The sequence below is a fragment of the Canis lupus genome, chromosome 29 (genome assembly GCF_011100685.1).
Source record: "Canis lupus familiaris isolate Mischka breed German Shepherd chromosome 29, alternate assembly UU_Cfam_GSD_1.0, whole genome shotgun sequence".
Lineage (NCBI taxonomy): Eukaryota > Metazoa > Chordata > Mammalia > Carnivora > Canidae > Canis > Canis lupus.
The window spans coordinates 30,148,068-30,169,538 of record NC_049250.1 but is presented as its reverse complement, the minus strand read 5'-3'; the positions used below and the strand labels follow the sequence as shown (position 1 = coordinate 30,169,538).

General features: G+C 33.6%; 1 protein-coding gene across 3 annotated transcripts in view; it reads right to left on the bottom strand.

Moving 5' to 3' along the window:
• Positions 1-21,471, bottom strand: part of LOC111093154 (zinc finger protein 385C-like) — a 477,561-nt gene that overhangs the window by 119,222 nt on the left and 336,868 nt on the right. The window contains exon 7 of one of the 3 annotated variants that reach the window (XM_038579626.1): positions 965-1,224. The exons of the other annotated variants lie outside the window; for them this stretch is intronic. Within the exon in view, the coding sequence (XP_038435554.1) occupies positions 1,207-1,224 (18 nt within the window). The 3' untranslated portion in view covers positions 965-1,206. Of the gene's footprint in view, positions 1-964; positions 1,225-21,471 lie in introns of those variants that run through there. 3 annotated transcript variants of the gene reach the window in all.

Genomic DNA, 21,471 nt, shown 5'->3' with positions numbered 1-21,471 from the left:
TAATGTTACTTTGGGAAGGAATAAACACATGGTTGCTGTAACTGTTTTCCCACTGTGAGTAACATGGCAATTACTAGGAAATTGCATCTTTTGGCATAACCTTCCTCATACTTCCCCTGAAAATTCAGTTATACATTTCTACACCTGCAGTCCACTGGAGACACAACACTGATGAACCCAAGACCATACAGGCTGGCATATTTATTCCTATATGTCTTTAATGGTTACAGACATGAGGTAGAAAATTAAACATGAAAGTAAAGATAAAATGATAAGCATATGGACATCTCAACTATTACCCTACTGAAGTACTATGTGGAAAATCACATTTATGATATTAGAATTAAATCTAATTTAACATTCATTTATATATTCAAATTTTACCACGGGAGGCATTCTTTAATATTCCTGCTAACTTTCTTTTTTTTTTTTTTAAGATTTTATTTATTTATTCATGATAGACATAGAGAACGAGAGAGAGAGAGAGGCAGAGACACAGGCAGAGGGAGAAGCAGGCTCCATGCAGGGAGCCCGATGCGGGACTCGATCCCTGGGACTCCAGGACCGCGCCTGCCCCTGAGCCACCCAGGGATCCCCTCCTGCTAGCTTTCTAATTCACAGATGGGTAATTGAAATAAATGCAACCAACATGTCAAGTCCATTGTGGATATATATGGATGTGAGAGAATTCAACTTGCAGACACCCACCAACAGTGTATGGTAGAGACAAGTAGTTAAATTTCAAAAACATTATGTTTTAAATGTATGGATAAGACTAAAAGTAACTTATTACGATTTAACTCACAGAACTAATAGAACTCTTTTTTCCACCCAATCTCCATAAGAAATAATCATTATTCACTTAAAGCCAATCAGAAGAAAAAATTTCAAAGTGAAGAGTTATCTAAAGTGTTTAATCTGAATAAAAAATGAAAGTAACTTTCACTTAGGTGTCTGCCTCCATTTGACAAATTCTAAAGTTGATATATAAAATTATCAGTCATAAGCCAACATACTGAAATGATTTAAAACAGAGTATAGTCAAGTCACGGCTTAATGTGGTTATTAAATTAATGTGGTTATTAACAGTAAATAAATTTGTGGTAATAACAGAGTAAATTTTTTCTTAGTGTTATCAACAATGATTATACATACAGACTTGTGGGTAAGTGGTGGAGCATTAACACTGCAATATAGATGGAGAAATTAGAGTTCGTGAGGAATCTAAAAGGAAAGTAATAAAAAATAATTTATAATTATACATTATTTTATAATAATGCAAAAATAATTATTAGTGAGGAGAAACATCAAAGTATTAGAGGATGAACATGGTACTTTGAAGTAGCTTGGCTTTGTTCATGAGAAATCCCTGAAGATAGGATATTCGCAGAGATTTCAAAGGCAAATATTTAATGAGCAACTACAGCCATGCTATGCAGCACAGATATGAAACTCCTCTCCCACTGATCACAAATATTTAGTAAAATTTACTACATGTTGTCCATCCATTTCTATTTAGGTTTCCTGTGAGGATTGGCTAGGGCATGATAAATGGACAATTAAATAGCAGCTAAAAGAGACCAGGTCTAAGATTTGTAATAATACTAGATACAAACAAAGGATAGAAGAAAAATTAGAAATTTTAAGACATTGGAGCTAGAGATGCCTTTAAAAATCAAATCTCGGGGATCCCTGGGTGGCGCAGCGGTTTGGCGCCTGCCTTTGGCCCAGGGCGCGATCCTGGAGACCCGGGATCGAATCCCACGTCAGGCTCCCGGTGCATGGAGCCTGCTTCTCCCTCTGCCTATGTCTCTGCCTCTCTCTCTCTCTGTGTGACTATCATAAATAAATAAAAATTTAAAAAAAAAATCAAATCTCTCCAGGATTCTTCAGAATAAATAATTTTAAGGTAATAAACATTAACTGATATATGAGTTACAATTTCAAATACTGAAGGGTGATAACATTATAAAATTAGCAAGACTGTATAAATAATATCTTTATGCCAGGCACAAAAATAATAACTACATAGATTATTTTATCTGACTTTCATAAAAATCATATAAAGTCAACAGCTCTGTGTCTTTTTTTTTTGTATTTTGGTGGGGTTTTTTCTTTTTTATTTATCAAGAAATTAAGGGAGAGTATGTTAAGAATACAGATAAATTAACAGTAAAACAATAGGATATATATACATATATATTTCAAAAACTAATAAAAATATTCTGGAGTAATTACAATATATCAGCTAAAGTAGATTTCAGCACAAAGAGTATTATCAAGAATAAAGACAGACATATATAATGATAAGTGGTTAATTCTTAAGAAAGATTGATTCTCAAAATGTATGCACCTAAAAACAGAACTTCAAAATACAAGAAATAAAAATTAATAGAACTTAAAAGATAACTAGTCCAATCCACATATTCTTTGAATCCTCAACACGCTTCTCTCAATAATAAATAAAACAAGTAGTCAGGAAATCAGTAAGGATATAGATGATCTGAACAACACTATAACCTAACTGATGTCATAGAACACTGAAACCAAGAAGAAAAAAATACATATCTTACCGAAAGTGAAAATGATATAGTCACCAAGATATATCATATTCTGAGTCACAAAGGACATGTTAACAAATTTAAAAGAATTCATGCAGAGTGTATTCTTGAATGAACCACTACAGAATTGAAAACAGACACCAATATCAGAAAGATATCTTGAAAATCATGATGATTTAGGAAAAAAATACATCATTTAAATGATTCAAAAAGTCTCACAAAAGATTAGTTATCATATGAAGTGCATAAAAACAAAATACATATATAAATGAAAGACACAGCAGAAGTTATGTTTAGAGAGAAATTTATAGCATGATAGAAATTTTATAAAAATAGAAAAGTCTCAAAAGATTAATAAAAATTTTCATTTTAAAAACTAGAAAAATAAGAGGGGCACCTGGGTGGCTCAGTTGCTCAAGTATCCAACTCTTAATCTTGGCTCAGGTCTTTATCTCAGAGTTGTGAGTTCAAACCCCATGTTGGGCTCATTTATATATTTTTGAATATTTATATATTATTTATTTACAGGTTAATGTATTTAAAATATTAATAAAATAATTTTAAAAAATAAAAGCTAGGAAAAGAGTAAATCAGTAAACTTAAGAAAGACAAAGGAAGTGATAATGGTAACAGCAAAAAACACTGATGAAAGAAACTAAAGACACACAAACAAATGGAAACATATATCATGCTCATGGATTGGAAGAATTAGTATCATTATAATATCCATACTACCCAAAGCAATCTATAGATTCAATGCAATGCTTGTAAAAATGCCAGTAGCATTTTTCACAAAACTAGAACAAATAATCCTATAATTTGTATGGTACCATAAAGACCCTGAATAGCCAAAGTAATCTTGAAAAGAAGATCAAGCTAAAAGTATCACAATTTCAGCTTTCAAGATAGACTATAAAGCTGCAGTAATCAAAACAGTATGAATATGGCACAAAAACAGACACACGGATCAATGGAACAAAACAGAGAGCCCAGAAACAAACTCATGTTTATATGGTCAACTAATCTTTAACAAAAGAGGCAAGAACATACAGGGAGGAAGACAGTCTTTTCACAGTAAATGGTGCTGAGTAACCTGAACAGCTAAATATTAAAAAAAATGAAATTGGACCACTTCTTTATACCATGTACAAAAATTAATTGAAAATTAAAGACCTAGATATGACACCTGAAACTGTAAAACTCAGAAGAAAACATAGGTAGTAATCTCTTCAACAATGGCCTTAGCAATAGTCTTCTAGGTATTTCTCTTCAGGAAAAGGAAGCAAAAGCAAAAGTAAACTATTGGGACAACACCAAAATAAAGAGCTTTTATACAGTAAAGGAAACTACCAACAAAACAAAAAGGCAACCTACTGAGTGGTAAAAGATATCTGCAAATAATATTATCAAATAAGGAGATAATAACCAAAATATATATAGCACACAACCCATACCAAAAAAACCCAAATAATCCAAGTTAAAAAATGGACAGAAAACCTCAATAGATATTCTTCCAAAGAAGATACACAGATGGCTAACAAACACATGAAAAAATGCTCAACGTCACTAATCATCAAAAAAAATGCAAATCAAACCCATGAGATATCATCTCACACCAGTCAGAATGGCTATTATTAAAAAGATAAGACACGGCATGGGGGGGGCGGGGGGGGGGGGGGGCGGAGACTCAGCACTTGAGCATCTGCCTTTGCTCAGGACATGATCCTGGGGCTCCGGAATCAAGTCCCACATCAGGCTCCCTGCATGGAGCCTGCTTCTCCCTCTGCCTATGTCTCTGTCTCTCTTTCTCTCTCTGTGTCTCTCATGAATAAATAAAATTTAAATAAATAATAGATAGATGATAGATAGATAGATGATAGATGATAGATAGATGATAGGTGATAGATAGATAGATAGATAGATAGATAGATAGATAGATAGATGATAGATGATAGATAGATGAGATAGATAGATAGATAGATGATAGATAGATAGATAGATAGATAGATAGATAGATAGATAGATAGACAGACAAGAAATAACAAGTGATAGGATGCAGTGAAAAAAGAACCCTTGTGCAACCTGGGTGAAAATGTAAAGCGGCAGAGCCATTGTGGAAAACAATATGGATATTCCTCCAAAAATTAAAAATATAAAAACCATATAATCAAATAATTCTGCTATTTACCTAAAGAAAATGCAAATATTAATTTGAAACAATAGGCACACCTATGTTTATTGCAACATTGTTTATAATAGCCAAGATATATGGAAGCAACGTTTAAGTGTCCACTGACAGATGAATAGATAAAAAAGATGTGGGTTGTGTGTGTGTGTGTGTGTGTGTGTGTGTGTGTGAGCATTACTCAGTCATAAAAAAGAATGAGGTCTTACTATTTCCAACAGCATGTATGGACCTAGAGGTTATTGGCTACATGAAATAAGTCAGATGAGGAGAGATAAATACCATATGATTTCACTTACATATAAAATCTAAAAAAAAAAAAAAATCCCAAACAAACAAAAGCAGAAACAGACCCATAAAGACAAAGAACAAACTGGTGGCTGCCAAAAGGGAAGGAGGCAGGGAGATGGGCAAAATGGGTGAAGGAGAGTGGGAGGCACAGACTATCACTTATGGAAAAAAATCAAAAGGATGATAGTAATAAGCAGAAGATAGAAAACATAAACTTCAAAATTAATAACTTTTTAAATACAAAAAAAGAACACACAAAAATACCATTGAAAGGAAGAATATAAAAAAAATGAAAGGAAGAATATGGGGCACCTGGGTGGCTCAGTGGTTGAGTATCTGCCTTTGGCTCACATAGTGATCCTGGGGTCCTGGGATCAAGTCCCTCATTGGGCTCCCAGTGGGAACCCTGCTTCTCCCTCTGCCTATGTCTCTGCCTCTTTCTGTGCCTCTCATGAATAACTAAATAAAATCTTAAAATAAAGAAAAAGAAAGGAAGAATGTATTTATCTCTCATATTCTTGAAAGGGGACTTATATCCAGAATATATGGGAATTCTCAAAACTCAACAGGAATGAAACATATAACCCAATAAATATATTGGCAAAAGATTTAAGTAGAAACTTCAGCAAAGAAGATATCTGGATGTCAAACAAGCATATGAAAGAATAATTAGCACCATTAACTTCTAGGGAAATGCAAATTAAAACCACAATACTATACCATGCACATCTATTAAATGTCATGCATCCCCCCAAAGTCAGTCCCCTCTCCCCAAATACCTGACAATATTAAGTGCTGAAGAGGATACAGAGCAACATTCACACACTGCTTGGTGGAGCCATTTTAGAAAAGTGAAGTTTAGAAGTTTCTTTTAAATCAAACATACTTAATAAAACTCCCAACTCCTAGCTATTTAGGCCAAAGAAATGAAAACTTACATTCACTCAAAACCTATATTTTAATGCTTGTGGCATCTTTACTTAAAATCTGAAACAGCTCAGCTACCCTTCAGCCAGGAATGGATAAACAAACTGGTATATACATTCTTTGGAAGACTTGGAATACTACTGAGCAAGAATAAAGAATATGCTATTGATTCATGAAAATAACAACAACAACAACAACAACAACAACAAACCATGGCTGGATCTCAAATGCATTTTGCTAAGTGGAAAAAAAACAGACTCAATTTACTAATATTGTTTGATTCCATTTACATGACATCTGGAAAAGGCAAACAATAAAATGAAAACAAATCAGTGGTTAACAGTGACTGGAATTAGAGCCACGGGGTGACTACAAAGGGGCATAACAAGGAGATATTTGAGTTGATGGGACTGTTCTATATCCTGACCGTAGTTCTATGTGACTATATGCATTTGCCAAAACAAGCAGAATCATGCACACCAAAGTCTAGATTATACTTTACATAAATAAAATAATAATGCTGAAATAATAATGAAAATAATAATAATAATGCTATATACTAGTTAAGTCCTGTATAGTTTAGTGCAGATATGTGTTCACAAACACTACTGAATTCTACCCTAGACAAGGACACACATCTCTTTTTTTTAAGATTTTATTTATTTGAAAGAGAGAGAATGAGTGGTGGGAGAGGTAGAGGGAGAGGCAGAGGGAGAGGGAGAGGGGGAGAGAGAGAGACAGAGACAGAGAGAGAAAAAAGGCAGACTCCCTGCTGAGCAGGAAGCCCAATGCAGGGCTTGATCTCAGGACCCACAGATCATGACCTGAGCCGAAGGCAGGCACTTAATGGACTAAGCCACCCAGATGCCCCAGGACACCAATCTTAAAAGAATAATTTAATACTCTCTACATCATATAGTTAATAATTATTAGAGTTGGCATTCAAACCCAGATCTTTCGGTTCTAAATCCAGAATTCTCTTATTTACACCAAGTTAAGTAACTCAAATCATTAAAGAATCTATTTTATAGCATTATTCTTATTTACAAGTTCTCCTTAGTACTTTCCAATGACTTAAAGGACATTTGTATTTGTCATCTTGACAAATGTTTGGTGTTTTCCTACACATTATTCAGAGTAGAAGATGCAGTTTGTGTGCTATTGACTCCACAAATGTCTTGAAGTTTTAACATCTAATTTAGCATGCACAACACATATTTTTAGGTAAGTATCATTAAATTATTTATCAGGGTGTAGTGGTCAGAATGGCTTTTACCATATTACTAAAAGTATGCTTGTAACATGATGTTACATTTAATCATTTAGAAGGATAAGCTGATGAAAGCAATTTTTCCTTGCATAAAAATTAATTATTTAATGCAATACTGCATTAAAAAACAAATTGTTTCTCTCATTTTTACTTTGTAATTATTTTCCTATACCCTAAATGTTTTGTCCTATACTTTGTTATTATTAAGTTGTTGCCTATTCTGTTATTTTATCTATTATTTTCCCCATGTTTTCATAGTGCTACCAATTCATGTTTTTTTTATGGCATCAACAAGTTCTAGTAATTTTGGGGTAGTTCAAGTTAAAGAGCTCACTAGAATAGAAAAAGAGTATTTCTTTTAAATATATTCAGTTGAGATTCAGGTACTTAGCAATATCTCACTCTTAGGATTACTGTGATAACTAATCTTAGTGTTTCTGAAAATATCAGTCATTTATACCCACGATTACTAACATAATGAGCATGTGTAGGTGTGTCTATAAGAATTCAGAACAATGAAACGAATTACTTTTTAGCACCAAGCTCACAACCTATTAGCTTTTTCCTGTTAACTCAAAGACAGATTAAACAAATGAATATAGAAGATGGAATGGGATTCTGAAATAATGTTATGTACCATGGAAAAAAAACATTTCTGGATATACAAATAAAAAAAGAAGACCAAGGTGATTTTTCTAGGCATTAAAGAAAAATATAAGCAAATAATTGAGACAAAAGTTGATGCTCTTGTTTAGCAAAGTGACCATAATTTTTTCATTTTTATTACTAAGTGTGTGAATAAAAGGATGATGTGCTCATAATTTTGACAGGAAATGAAAAAGCTACTCTGGAAACTGCCAAGCTTAGGATGATGAAATATTGTGGGAATAATCCAAGTAAGCAAGCAATTATTTCCTCCAGATAAATTCCTTTTTTATTCTACTAAAGAGTTTCTAAAATTCATTTTTTCTTCTTTAATGCAGACATTTCTGATAAACTCCCATAAAAGTATTTCAAGACATGGTGGTTGACATTTCTTTAAATTAACTTGAACAAATGAAGGACAAAGAGTGTATTTTTCCTTTACTGGCATAAATGGAGGATTTTGCTGTGCAACTCCTATGAATATTAACAATGCCGATTACTGATCCAGTAGACGATGACGGCTCATTCTCAGCAGTCACAGTCCATCACATAGAGTCATATTTAGGGACTGTACCATTGCATGTTATGGTTCTTGGGCACCCTTTAGCTTGCACATTCTTGACACAAAAGACAGTTACAGTGTATTTATAGCCTTTAAGGTCACTGATCACTGATATGATGGACCATTATGTCTCCGGAACGTGTCGGTTGTTGGAACTATTGGTCTATTAACAGAATCTCTCCTGCACTAACACACATGCACTATGAGTCCATCTGCCAAATACCCTTATGAAAGAATTGCTAGAAGCTGTTCTGCATACCCACACTATAGTAATTTCAATTGACACAGTGATTCTTCTGTATATCTATCACACTTAGACCTGAGAATCCCTGTCTCTTCGCCACCTTCCTTATTAATGATGTGCAATACTCTAGTTCGTTGTATTGTAACAGGCTGTTACAACCATCAATAAATAACGTTTAAAAATCTCTTGATTTTAGATTCCCCAAAGAGTCAGATTATTTCATTTTAAAAACTTTCCATTTCTGTTAGAAAAGTTTGGGCAAAATAAAGGGCAGTTTTAGAAAAGTTTCGCAGTTGTTAAGGGTTTTTACGGAGAGATTATCAGTGCAGTCCTATTGTTCTAAGCCATTATTTTCCCTTAGTTATTGCTGAATTTAGCTATTTCTATTTCTTTTTATGTTTGAGATAAATTTGAATTTATATAAAAGGTGCAAAAATAGTGCAGAGGGTATATATAGGCTTTCCAGTTTCTGCCTAGACTAGTATCTTATATAACAGTAAAATATTTCTAGAATATGAGTTAACACTGACACAATGCTTATTTACTAAAGCAAAAACTAAATCAAATTTCAGTGATTTTTCCCATTCAGGTATTTGTTTTTTGTGTTCTATGAGCCACCCAGGATTCCACTAGTCAGTTGTCATATGCTCTTAGTGTTCTTTATTTAGCAACACTTTTTGTCTTTCCTTGTCTTTCTTGCCCTTTACATTCTTGAATGGTACTGGTCAGTTATATTTTATAATTATCTTCCATTTTAGTTTTTCTAATGTTTTTCTCAAAATTAAATTGCAGTAATGCACTTTTTGGAAAGAACAGTAGAGCAGTTATCCGCTCTGCTCAGCATACGGTATCAGAGGATGCATGATGTTCATTTATGTTACTGATGATCTTAATCTTGATCATTTGGCTACTAAAATTATCCATTTGATCTTACTATTCCTAAAAATAGAATTACTACATATTTTGAAGGAATTATTTTGAGACTATGCAAATACTTTCTTTCAATTTAGACATTCACCTACTCATTTTAGTATCTGTTGGAAGAGACTGCCTGTAGCCAGTTTGGCTGTGATATGCTAATAATGATTTTCTATTTTCCTCATTCAATCTACATTTGTTAAATGGAATTTTTCATAAGGAAGAATCATTACTTCTTCCCTGTTTAGTTCTTTATTCAGTTATTTATCTCAGTATAGGCTCAGAGATGTTCATCTTAAAATCCAACACTATACCTACTTATTTTTTAACTTATATTATTCTAGTTTTGGCCCTTGGGAACTCTAAGGTCCGCTCTAGTGCATTTCTGATATGTCCATATTTTTTTCAGATGCCTATATCTTTATTTTCTGGCACTGCAAACTGCTTGAATCCATTTTGCATTTTCCCTGTCTGGCCCTAGAATTAATCAGTTCTCCAGGGAAACTCAACTCCTTTTACTGGGGAATCATAATTAGGAACTATGTTCTTGGCGATAAGTGCGCTCATCACTATTGAGGTGCCATTGCTTTCACCTAGAGAATATGGACATGAACGACGCCTCATGCTCACACACATATCAATATGTATTTATGATTCTATTTTTCTGTATTTCTATTTAAAAGCAGTAAGTCCATACTGATACCACTGACTCCAATACAGAAATCTCAGGTTTCATTCCAGCTGATCTGCTTTCCTTATTTATGATCTATTTCTCCAACAACAGTTTCCAAATTTTTAATTGGTATCTTTCTAATAAGCAAATTTACCTATTAGGATACAGAATATGTACATCATTCTTTTTGTCTTTGGTCTTACATTGTTCAGTCAAGTTCTGAATCATCTTCATTAAATTATATTGTTAAAATATAAAGGAGATTAATTTGTATATTGCTAACTATTGTTGTTTAACAAATTATTCCAGAGTGGCTTAAGAAAACAAATTTAGTTTTTTAACCTTACAGATTCTGTGTGTCAGTTATCTGTGCATAGCTTGGGGGTTCTCATGAGACTGTAATCAATGTATCATTTGAAGCTGGTTATCTCAAGTTTCTGTGGGGCATAAACCACTTACAGCTCATGTTCATGGCTGTTGGAAGGTTTCAAAAATCCACTTCTATGATTTCTCACATGACTACTGGTAGGTTTCAGAAAATCCACTTCTAAACTCACTCATATAACTGCTCAAGGCCTTCAGTTCTAAATTGGATGTTGGCCAGAATTACTCACAACACGGCATTTTGTTTCCACCAGAACAAGAGCTTTGTAGAAAGAGAATAAGACAGATCACAGTTTTTTGTTAACTCAATCTCAGAAGTCACATCCCATTTCACTTACTATATTCTATTTAAAACAAGTAATCCACTAAGTCAAGCCTACACTCAAGGGGAGGGGATGACATTAGGATATAAATATCAAAAGGTAGAAACCACTGGGAGCCATTTTAAAAACCTGCCTACTACAAATCACCTCTGGCTCTCAATGATATATGTTTATTCCAGATGCAAAATATACTCACTTCCTCCACTGGTCCTCAAAGATCTCATCTAATGATGGCCTCAGTTCAAAGTGTAAACTCTTATCCAGGTTAAGTCCTGGTATGTATAAGGCTCCATTATGAGATCTTAAATAATTTTTTTTAGATACCAAGAGAAAATTTGGACTTACTGAAAGGAATGATGAGCATAGGAAAATGGTAAATTTAAGAGAAAATGTGAAAGATCTATTAAATCATCTGCAATCTCTTTATTTATTTGCTTATTTATTTGAGAGAGAGTGTGTGTATGCATGAGTGGGGGAAAGGGCAGAGGGAAAGAGAGAGGGAAAATAGACACCCCACTCAGCAGGGAGCCAGATGCAGGCCATCCCATGACTCATGATCTGATCTGAAACCAAGGGTTGGTGGCTCAATTAACTGAGCTACCCAAACATCCCTGTAATCTCTCTAAAGTAGAAATTATAATCGAGTGTTATGGAGCTTTCAAATTTTTAAAAGTATGTATGACAATGTGTATGACAACAATTAGCATGAATCATGGAAGGGGAAAAAGTGGAAAAAAAGCAAGTACACTTTTAAAAGGTTCTAAATTGAGATGATATAATTTGAAAATAAACAGCGATGTTAAACACACACATACACAAATATATGAAACCAGAGTAATCACAAAAATAGAAAACAGAACAAAGCAGTCTAACTAATGAACCAAGTGTAAAGAAAAATAAATATTAAATAAAAAAAACTTAAGAAGGAAAAGTACCAAATACAGATAAGACAGAAAGCAACTAGCAAAAATGTGATTTTAAGCTTGCAATTGGGCAATGTAAATTTTCCAAATCTTCCAATTAAAAGGCAGATGTTAAATAGAAAAAGCAAGACTCAACTATGTGCTGTCTACAAGAATCATTATCACAGGTGAAAATGTTGAATTGTCTGCTACTACTTAGCACTGTTTCTTTTCCTTCAACTTCTAATTAATTGATTTTTTTTTCATTTTCTTTAATCTTTCACCAGGAGATATCCTGAAAACAATCAGGTTTCTTCTAAAATTCTCCCCTGAGACCATTCAGCATCAACTATTTTCAGGTTTTGTTGTGTCAATGGCCCACTCCTTGTAACAAATTATGTTCAGTATACCTTTTGCTGCATATTAGACTATCCCAAACTTAGCAGTTTAAAACAACCATTTTATTTTAACTCATGGATTTTGTGAGTCAGTGATATTAACAGGGCTCAGGTAAATGCTTATTTTTCTCTTAGAGTTGACTAGTACTTGGGTGCCAGATGTTGGTCTGAAGAGTTTAAGATGTCATCAGGCACATGTTTAATATTCCAGAAAGCTGGAATCAACTGGAAATATTAAATGAAACTCCAATAGGAGGCCCCTACAATTTAATGTTTTTAAGAACACTGAAGTTTTTGTATGGTGACTGGATTTCACTAGACTGAGAATTTAAAGAGTACTATACGAAAAGTTCCTGTGTTTTCTCTCACAGAGCTTTTAAAGTCATCTAGTGCCATGAATATAGCATTCTATTGGTTGCAAGTGAGCCAAATATATATCCCAGATTCATAGCTGGGAATTAGATGCCACCAATGGATGGGAAAATTATTGAAAACATGCAAGCACTATTTTAAAAACCACCACACTAGAGGCACCTGGGTGGCAAAATTGGTTAAGTACATCTGATTCTTGGTTTCGGCTCAGGTCAGGATCTAAGGGTCATGATATCAAGGTCGTGAGATCAAGCCCTGAGACGGGCTCTGAGCTCAGTGTGGAGTAGACTTAAGATTCTCATTCCCTCTCCCTCTACCTCTCCTGCTTGTGCTTTCTCTTTCTCTCAAATAAATAAATAAATAAATAAATAAATAAATCTTAAAAAAAAAAAAACACTAGCAGATTTAGTAACGAAATCTATTCAAAATTTCAAAACCCATGAAATCTCTATAAGAAGTATTTTATAACAAAATAGGAAAATAGGAAAGTACCTCCATTTCATTTTTAGCACCTACTAAAACCTTGGTTTTAAAATCACATATTGAGAATACATGAAATGAAATATGTTAAAGGCCCAATTCATACATGAAAATAAAGTAAAAAGGTGTGTACACTTAGCTAAAATATGTTAGTCATACTAGCAATTCATTATATAATTATAATCAATTTATATAATTATAAATTATATACAGAAAAAAAATTATATACAGAAAAATCAAGAAGAATTTAACAAAGAAATGCAAGAGTAGATATATTATGGAAAGCATCAACATAATTTTATTAATGACTAGAATCAAAAAGAAAATGTAATCTTAATAGAGTTAAAATAAATATTTCATAAAATATAATTGCTTTTAGGCTAAAACAACAATTTGGATTATAAGACAAATTCATACTCAAATTTGTTTTAATCTGTTCTAGAAAATCTACTGTTAATCTGGAACATCTCTTAGTTTCATTACAGAAATGAAACTATTCAGTAAACTGCATTTATACCACATTGCCAAGATATCCAACCAAGTTTTTCCTTTCTAGGTTTCTAACATAATGCTTCAAATAACATCACTTTTCTTTTTACTAATTAATTTCCTCTCCTTGATTTACATACCTCAGTTAATATCCATATGCTTTTAGATGCACCTAAACCAATCCATGTAGCAAATTTCTTTAATCATATTATTGGTCCACTTTAATGGTACTCTGCTGCCTTTTTCTGTATTTGCTATTTACTGTGCTTCTTTGTTTACATCTGCATTAATTATACACTAATTACCGTAAGTGTTCGATTACTGGAAGGACTCACTGGCTTCAAATAGGTTTTACTCACACAAGAGCTAAATTAGAGAACAGGAAATAAATCAGCAAGAGCAAAAAAAGGACATGCATTGAAAGTGGTCTAGAGATGTCAACTGTGGATTTCTTTCTCCTCTCACCACTAGGTTACACAGGACATATTTTATTTCTTGGTCCTAAAACTCTCCATTATCAGCAAACCCAAAATCTCTTATAATAAATTGGGCACACAGTTAACCTTATTACACCAGCCTTAACAATAATTCTACCAAAACCAGGTACCAAGTCTGTTGTTAACAATGTTGGCACATAAATACATTCTGCCTCCAAAACAACTCACAGATTCATGATTACAGGACATCATCTACCTCCAGTTGGTATATCCTATAGCCCTGGCAAAGAGTCACTACCATGCTTCATTCAGGCAGATCTGGAGATCAGCATGCAATCAATCCAGACAAGTTGAAATTAACCCATGCTATTCAACATCTCTTAAAAACTGATGTACCCCAGGTAAAATTCAGTTTGTATTGTCCATGCAGCAAGTAAGTCTATGAAGTTTTACACAATTTATAATAAAGTGGTCATCTGGGGAAAATGTCAAATCTACTATGTCTCCAATTTCTCAGTACAATATCTAGAAAATCTGACTACTCAAGGAAGACACTGGTATTTGGACAATTCACCAAAACATAATTTTACAAATATTTGATAATATTTTTCCTTTCATAAGTTTATCCTACAGTTTTAAGCAAATGTTCATGAATAGACTTTGGAGGGAACAATGGACTATAAGATCAAAAATAGGAAGAAAGAAAAAGGAAAGAAACATTCAATGGCAAACAGTAAACCTGCAGATAAATAGCTAAACTTTGCTTACAAAAGCCCATGGGGAGTTTCAGTGAGGCTCAGTAAAACTGTTAAATTCAGCATAATTTCTATTTGCTGATTTTATTTTTATTAGTAACATATTAAGATAATACTGCATATCTATACTGTTAATCATTACTACCAATTTAAATCTAAGGCATGAGAAGGTAATTTACAGTTTGCAGGACAGCACTGAACTTAGTTTTACCTACTGTTCATCTAGTTCAGTGGACACCTGAGAGTCTTAATCCATTTTATGTCTCCAGTTGTGTGTGTGGGGGGGAAATACCTTATCACTAGTTAACAAAAGACCACAACTCAGGAATTATTTTACCTTGATAATGTGGGTATTCCTTGCTTTGACTGTTTCCCTTGCTGTCTATAAATTTTTATTTATCTTGTTGACTATGCCCCTCTTATACTTGTTTTTTAATTTTGCAATGTAAGACAAATATATGTATATTCTGGAAAATATGGAAATAGCTGAAAACTAAAGGCACAGAAATAAGAATACTTAATTCTTTGTTAGCAAAAATTTAAATTTCTTCTTGAAGTTGGGTTTTATCCTTCCAATGCTCTTCAGAGAAAAATAAAGACTTGTCATCACTCATTGTTCAAAGTATTAGATCGTGTGCTTTAAATAATAATATAAAAAAATCATTGAGCTATAGAGTTATAACAAGATTTTTAATATTTTCTTGTTTGAGGGCAACAGAAGAAGGTAGGATAAAGCCCTTATTTTAGATGGAAGCAGAAGAGTTATTGTCAATAGCCTTTTATAGAACTAGAGTTCTTATCCCTCTGATTTTCCCTATGTAAGGTGGAATTTAAGGGTGGTGGTCAATATCCACTTTAAAAACTACCAGAAATACAGATGGGAATGGAAGCTGTAAAGGTCACTAGCCTCTTCTACAAAATAAAACAAGCCTCTGGGGATTCACAATTCACTTTAATTCTTTTCCATGTCCTGATTTAAGAAACCAATCAATGGCTCAATCAACAATATTAAAAATCTACTATGACTCTAGCATTATTTTTAGCAAGTGTGGGCACATCCATCTTAAAATATGTCTACATCAGCAACCAAAGCATTTTCAGTTGCATAGCAATAAAATATTTGTCAATAATAACTAAATAAGTAGCATTATTGAATGAAATTCAAATTAAGCCTTTATATGTAGAGTGTCATATTACAGTAAATATGAAGTGAGCTGAAGGACATAAACATGTATTTAGGATGTACCGTATCATGGGACCATATTTCCCCAATCATCCAAAAATGTAATCATCCTCTATTCATACATATGGGAAAAGCCTCAAATTGTCTTTTAAAAGATTCATACATTAACATCTTATATCATGAGCATTTTTAACTGAAAAAAATGTTATTTATAAAATGAAGCATGAGATTTTTAATCATGGTATAAATTCTCTATGGGCTTCAACTAACAGTAAATACAACATTTAAATATTCACACACCAAAACCACTTTTCCCTTAAGCTTCACTTAGCGCTGCACCACATATTAAACAAATGGCAAATATTTTAAGAAGCATTTCCAGAGATTCAAGTGGTAACCCATACACGTTTTCCAATATTCTGTGCCACCTTTGTAATGTTAAAAAGAGGTCCACTGGGTATCTAACCAATTTGGAAAATACTATATATACTTATGTCATACTCATTTGGCTATTTTTGGCTTCTACAGTTAAGACTTTTCTCTTACAATTCCTACAGTTCTGTGGGTTTTCTGTTGGGCACTGAGTTAGCAATTTTTGGTGCAGAGTGCAATCTATCAGCTGCTTTACTATATCACATTACAATTTAGGTTCTATTTTGCCAGTTTTGCAGCAGTATTTTGAATTCTGCTGGGGGATGTGATATCTCTAGACAATTCTGTACTTTTCCAAGCTATCTTGCCACTTTAAAAGTGTTGTCAGAAGAAGTATTATTTGGAGAAGTCAGTCTGAATTATGCTGCTGCAAATCTGTACTGCACAGCTAACACAAATTGATTTACCAGGAAGCTCACTGCATTTCTAAGACATGCAGCCAGTAGAGAAGCTTAAGGAAATCACTGTTCACAAATTACACATCCAGATACAGAGTGAGACTCCCTCAAAACAAAGCTCTCTAAAAATATTTTAATACCTTTAAGATGTATATATAAATATATGTACAATATATAATATAATATAATACATACATATATTACTAAGTTGGAAGGAAAGGAAATGTTCCTTTAAAAGTAAGGTGCCATTGTTAAAGTTAATAAACTACTTAAAATAATTGCTATGACAATGAAATAAAACTAATGTTTTAGGAAATATATGGCTCTTTGGGAAAAGTGCAGATGGGCTAAGGGTATTTCCAAGTCAAAAAATGATAGTAGAGTTGACAAGCAAAGAAATTTCTATGTATATATAGTTGTATCTTTTATAATCTGTGTAGTCTCAACTTTGAAGCCATCTGTGTAAAACACAGATGAAATCTCTTTAAAACAGAACGTAAAGACTGCTAACTCTGGGAAACGAACTAGGGGTGGTAGAAGGGGAGGAGGGCGGGGGGTGGAGTGAATGGGTGACGGGCACTGGGGGTTATTGTGTATGTTAGTAAATTGAACACCAATAAAAAATTTTAAAAAAAGAGAACAAAAAAAAAACCACATCAACATCATATTTATGAATCATTGGGCAGTCACCTCACGTGTCAAACACTGATGGATTTGACTTCTAGCTAGAGCTTATTGGTCTCTGGTTGCCTGCCCACTTACCTCACCCATTAAAAGGAGGTGGCAGGTGTGGATGCATATTTTCCAAGGAGGTAATGCAGCCATGCTACTAGGGGGATGATCATTTATTGGAAGGTTATATAATAATTCTCTATTGACCTTTTATTTTCACTTCTTTGCTGACAGGCCCACTTTTTCTTGCTAAAAGATCTGCAGCATTTAAAGGAGTTAGTGGGGAAAAAAAAAAGCAGTTAGGACAAAATGGCCAAGAGTTTTTTAACTGGATTTTAGTGTTAGCCTTAAGCATTGTCATTCTAGTAAATGTTTAAAGATTAGTTATTCGATTTGATCGCCAAACCAAAGATCCTGCCAAAAAGAATTATAGACCAATATCCCTGATGAACATGGATGCAAAAATTCTCACCAAGACACTAGCCAATAGGATCCAACAGTCTGTTAAAAGGATTATTCACCACAACCAAGTGGGATTTATTCCTGGGGTGGAAAGGTGGTTCATATCTGAAATCAATCAATATGATATACGACATTAATAAAAGAAAGGACAAGAACCATATGATCCTCTCAATAGATGCACAAAAAGCATTTGACTAAACAGCATCCTTTCATGATTAAAACTCTTGAAACTGTAGGAATAAAGATAACATATCTCAATATCATAAAAACCATAAACAAAAAGCACACAGTGAATATCATTCTCAATGGGGAAAAATGAGAGCTTTCCCCCTAAGATCAAGAACACAGCAGGGATGTCCACTGTCACTACTTTTGTTCAACATAGTACTTGAGGCCCTCACCTCAGCAATCAGACAACAATAAGAAATGAAAGGCATCCAAACTGGCAAAGAAATCATCAAACTTAATACTCTATGTGAAAAACCCAAAAGACTCCACCCCCAAAATTGCTAGAACTCATACAGGAAATCAGCAAAGTGGCTGGATATAGAATCAATGCACAAGAGTCAGTTATATTCCTATACACTAACAATGAGGCAGAAGAAAGAGAAATCAAGGAAATGATGCCATTTACAATTGCACCAAAACCCTAAGATTCTGAAAATTACAGAAGACTTATGAAAGAAATTGAGGAAGACACAAAGAAATGGGAAAACATTCCATCCTCGTGGATCAGAAGAATATTATTAAAATGTCTATGCTACCCAAAGGAATCTACACATTCAATGCAATCCCTATCAAAATACCATCAGCATTTTTCATAGAGCTGGAAAAAACAATCCTGAAATTTGTATGAAACCAGAAAAAAACCAAAGAGACAAAGGAAAGTTGAAAAACAAAACAAGTTGGTACGTCACAATTCCAGGCTTCAAGCTGTATTACAAAGCTGCAGTCATAAAGACAGTGTGGTACTGGCACAAAAACAGACACATAGATCAATGAAACAGAATAGAAAACCCAGAAATGGGCCTTCAACTCTATGGTCAACTAATCTTCCACAAAGTGGGAAAGAGTATCCAATGGAAAAAAGACAGTCACTTCAACAAATAGTGTTGGGAAAACTGGACAGCCACATTCAGGAGAATGAAACTGGACCACTTTCTGAAACTGTACACAAAAATAAACTCAAAATAAATGAAATACCCAAATGTGAGACAGGAATCCATCAAAATCCTTGAGGAGAACAGAGACAGCAACCTCTTTGACCTAGGCTGCAGTAACCTCAGTCTAGACATTTCCCCAAACGCAAGGGAAACAAAAGCAAAAATGAGCTATTGGGACTTCATCAAGATAAGAAGCTCCTGCACAGCAAAGGAAACAGCTGATAAAACTAAAAGACAAACTACAGAATAAGAGAAGATATCAACAAATGACATATCAGATAAAGGGCTAGTATCCAAAATCTATAAAGAACTTACCAACTCAAAACCCAAAGAACAAATAATCCAGTCAAAAAATGGGCAGAAGAAATGAACAGTCATTTCTCCAAAGAAGACATATTATTGACCAATAAATAGATAAAAAAGTATTCAGCATCATTCAGCATCAGGGAAATAAAGATCAAAACCACAATGAGATACCACTTCACAACAGTAAGAATGGCTAAAACTAACCGCAGATGTTGGTGAGGATTTGAAGAAAGGGGAACCCTCTTACACTGCTGGTGGGAATGCAAGCTGGTACAGCCACTCTGGAGAACAGTATGGAGGTTCCTCAAAAAGTTAAAAGTAGAACTGCCCTATTAGCCAGCAACTGCACTACTACATATTTACCCCAAAGATATAAACATAGTGATCCAAAGGGGCAAATGCATCCAAATGTTAATAGCAGCAATGTCCATAGTAGCCAAATTATGGAAAGAGTCCAGATGTCCATTGACAGATGAATGGATAAATAAGATGTGTACAGGGATACCTGTGTGGCTCATCTGGTTAATTATCTGCTTTTGGCTCAGGTGGTAGTCCCAGGGTTCTGGAATTGAGCTCCAGTTGGGCTTCCTGCTCAATGGGGAGTCTGCTCCTTCCCCTCCCTCTGCCTCTGCCTCTTCTCTAGTCATGCTCTATCAAATAAATAAAATCTTTAAAAAAAAAAAAAAGATGTGGTGTATATATACACTGAAATATTACTCAGTCATCAAAAAATGAAATCTTGCCATTTGCAACTATGTGGCTAGAACTAGAGGGTATTATGCTAAGCAAAATAAGTCAATCAGAAGAAGACAAAAGCCATATGATTTCACTCCTATCTGAAATTTAAGAAACAAAACAGATGAACACAGGGAAAGGGAAAGAAAAATAAAATAAGACCAAAACAGAGAAGGAGGCAAACCATAAGAGACTATTAACTATAGGAAAGAGAGTTGCTGGAGGAGAGGTGAATGGAGGGTATGGCAACTGGGTGATGGGCATTAAGGAGGGTGATTGAAGTGAGTATGGGGTTTTGTAAACTGATAAATCACTAAATTCTACCTTTGAGACTAGTATAACAGTGGATGTTCATTAAAATGAATTTAAATGAAAACATTTTAAAAAGTCCCCACAAATTACTAAACATTAAATATTAGCTTTGTTCATTACCATGATTTTCTTCTACATAGCCTTTTGAGGGAATAAATTGCTTTGGGTATAAACTGTGTTTTATTTACTTTTTACTTAAATAAAAAATATTTTACTGAAGTATAATATAGAAAAATATTTAGCAAATTATCATGACACGAATAATCCCATAAAGCCATATTCTTAAACATATAAATAAAATATTTACAGCATTCTGTAAATTTACAGCCTCCATTGGTTTCTTCCCAATCATCACTCTCCTAAATTAAACTATTAGTCTGATTCCCATTGCTGTATAGTTATGTAGCTTGTTTTTACACTCTATGTAAATGAAACTATACAGTAAATGTCTCTCGTGTCTGACAATATTCTCTTGAAAGTGTTTCTTATATTTACTCAAGTTATGTATAAAGAAGTGTGTGTTAAGTGTGTTATGTGTATATTGCTATATAATATTCTACTTTATGAATATATAATTTATCCCATTTTTGGTTGAATAGTTTTAGATTATTTTCATTTTATGGGTATTAAAACAATGTGCCTAACATTATATATATATTATATATATCTGATAGTATATATATGATAATATATATTATATTATCTATATATATACACACATATATATGTATGTGTATATATAAATATATACATATACACACACACACACACATATATATATATATATTCATGTCCAGGATAGTTGATAAGCAGAACAGCTTTCTGAGTGCTTTTAACCATCTATAATGCAAAAAAAGCAAGTTTTATTTCCTTCTGTTCCTTAAACTCTTTGACTATTTTCAGGTTGGTTTGTTTTTGTTTTATTTTAATCTTCTGGTGGATGTGGAGTGGTATCTCATTACGGTTCTAATTTGCATTATGTTGATATCTTT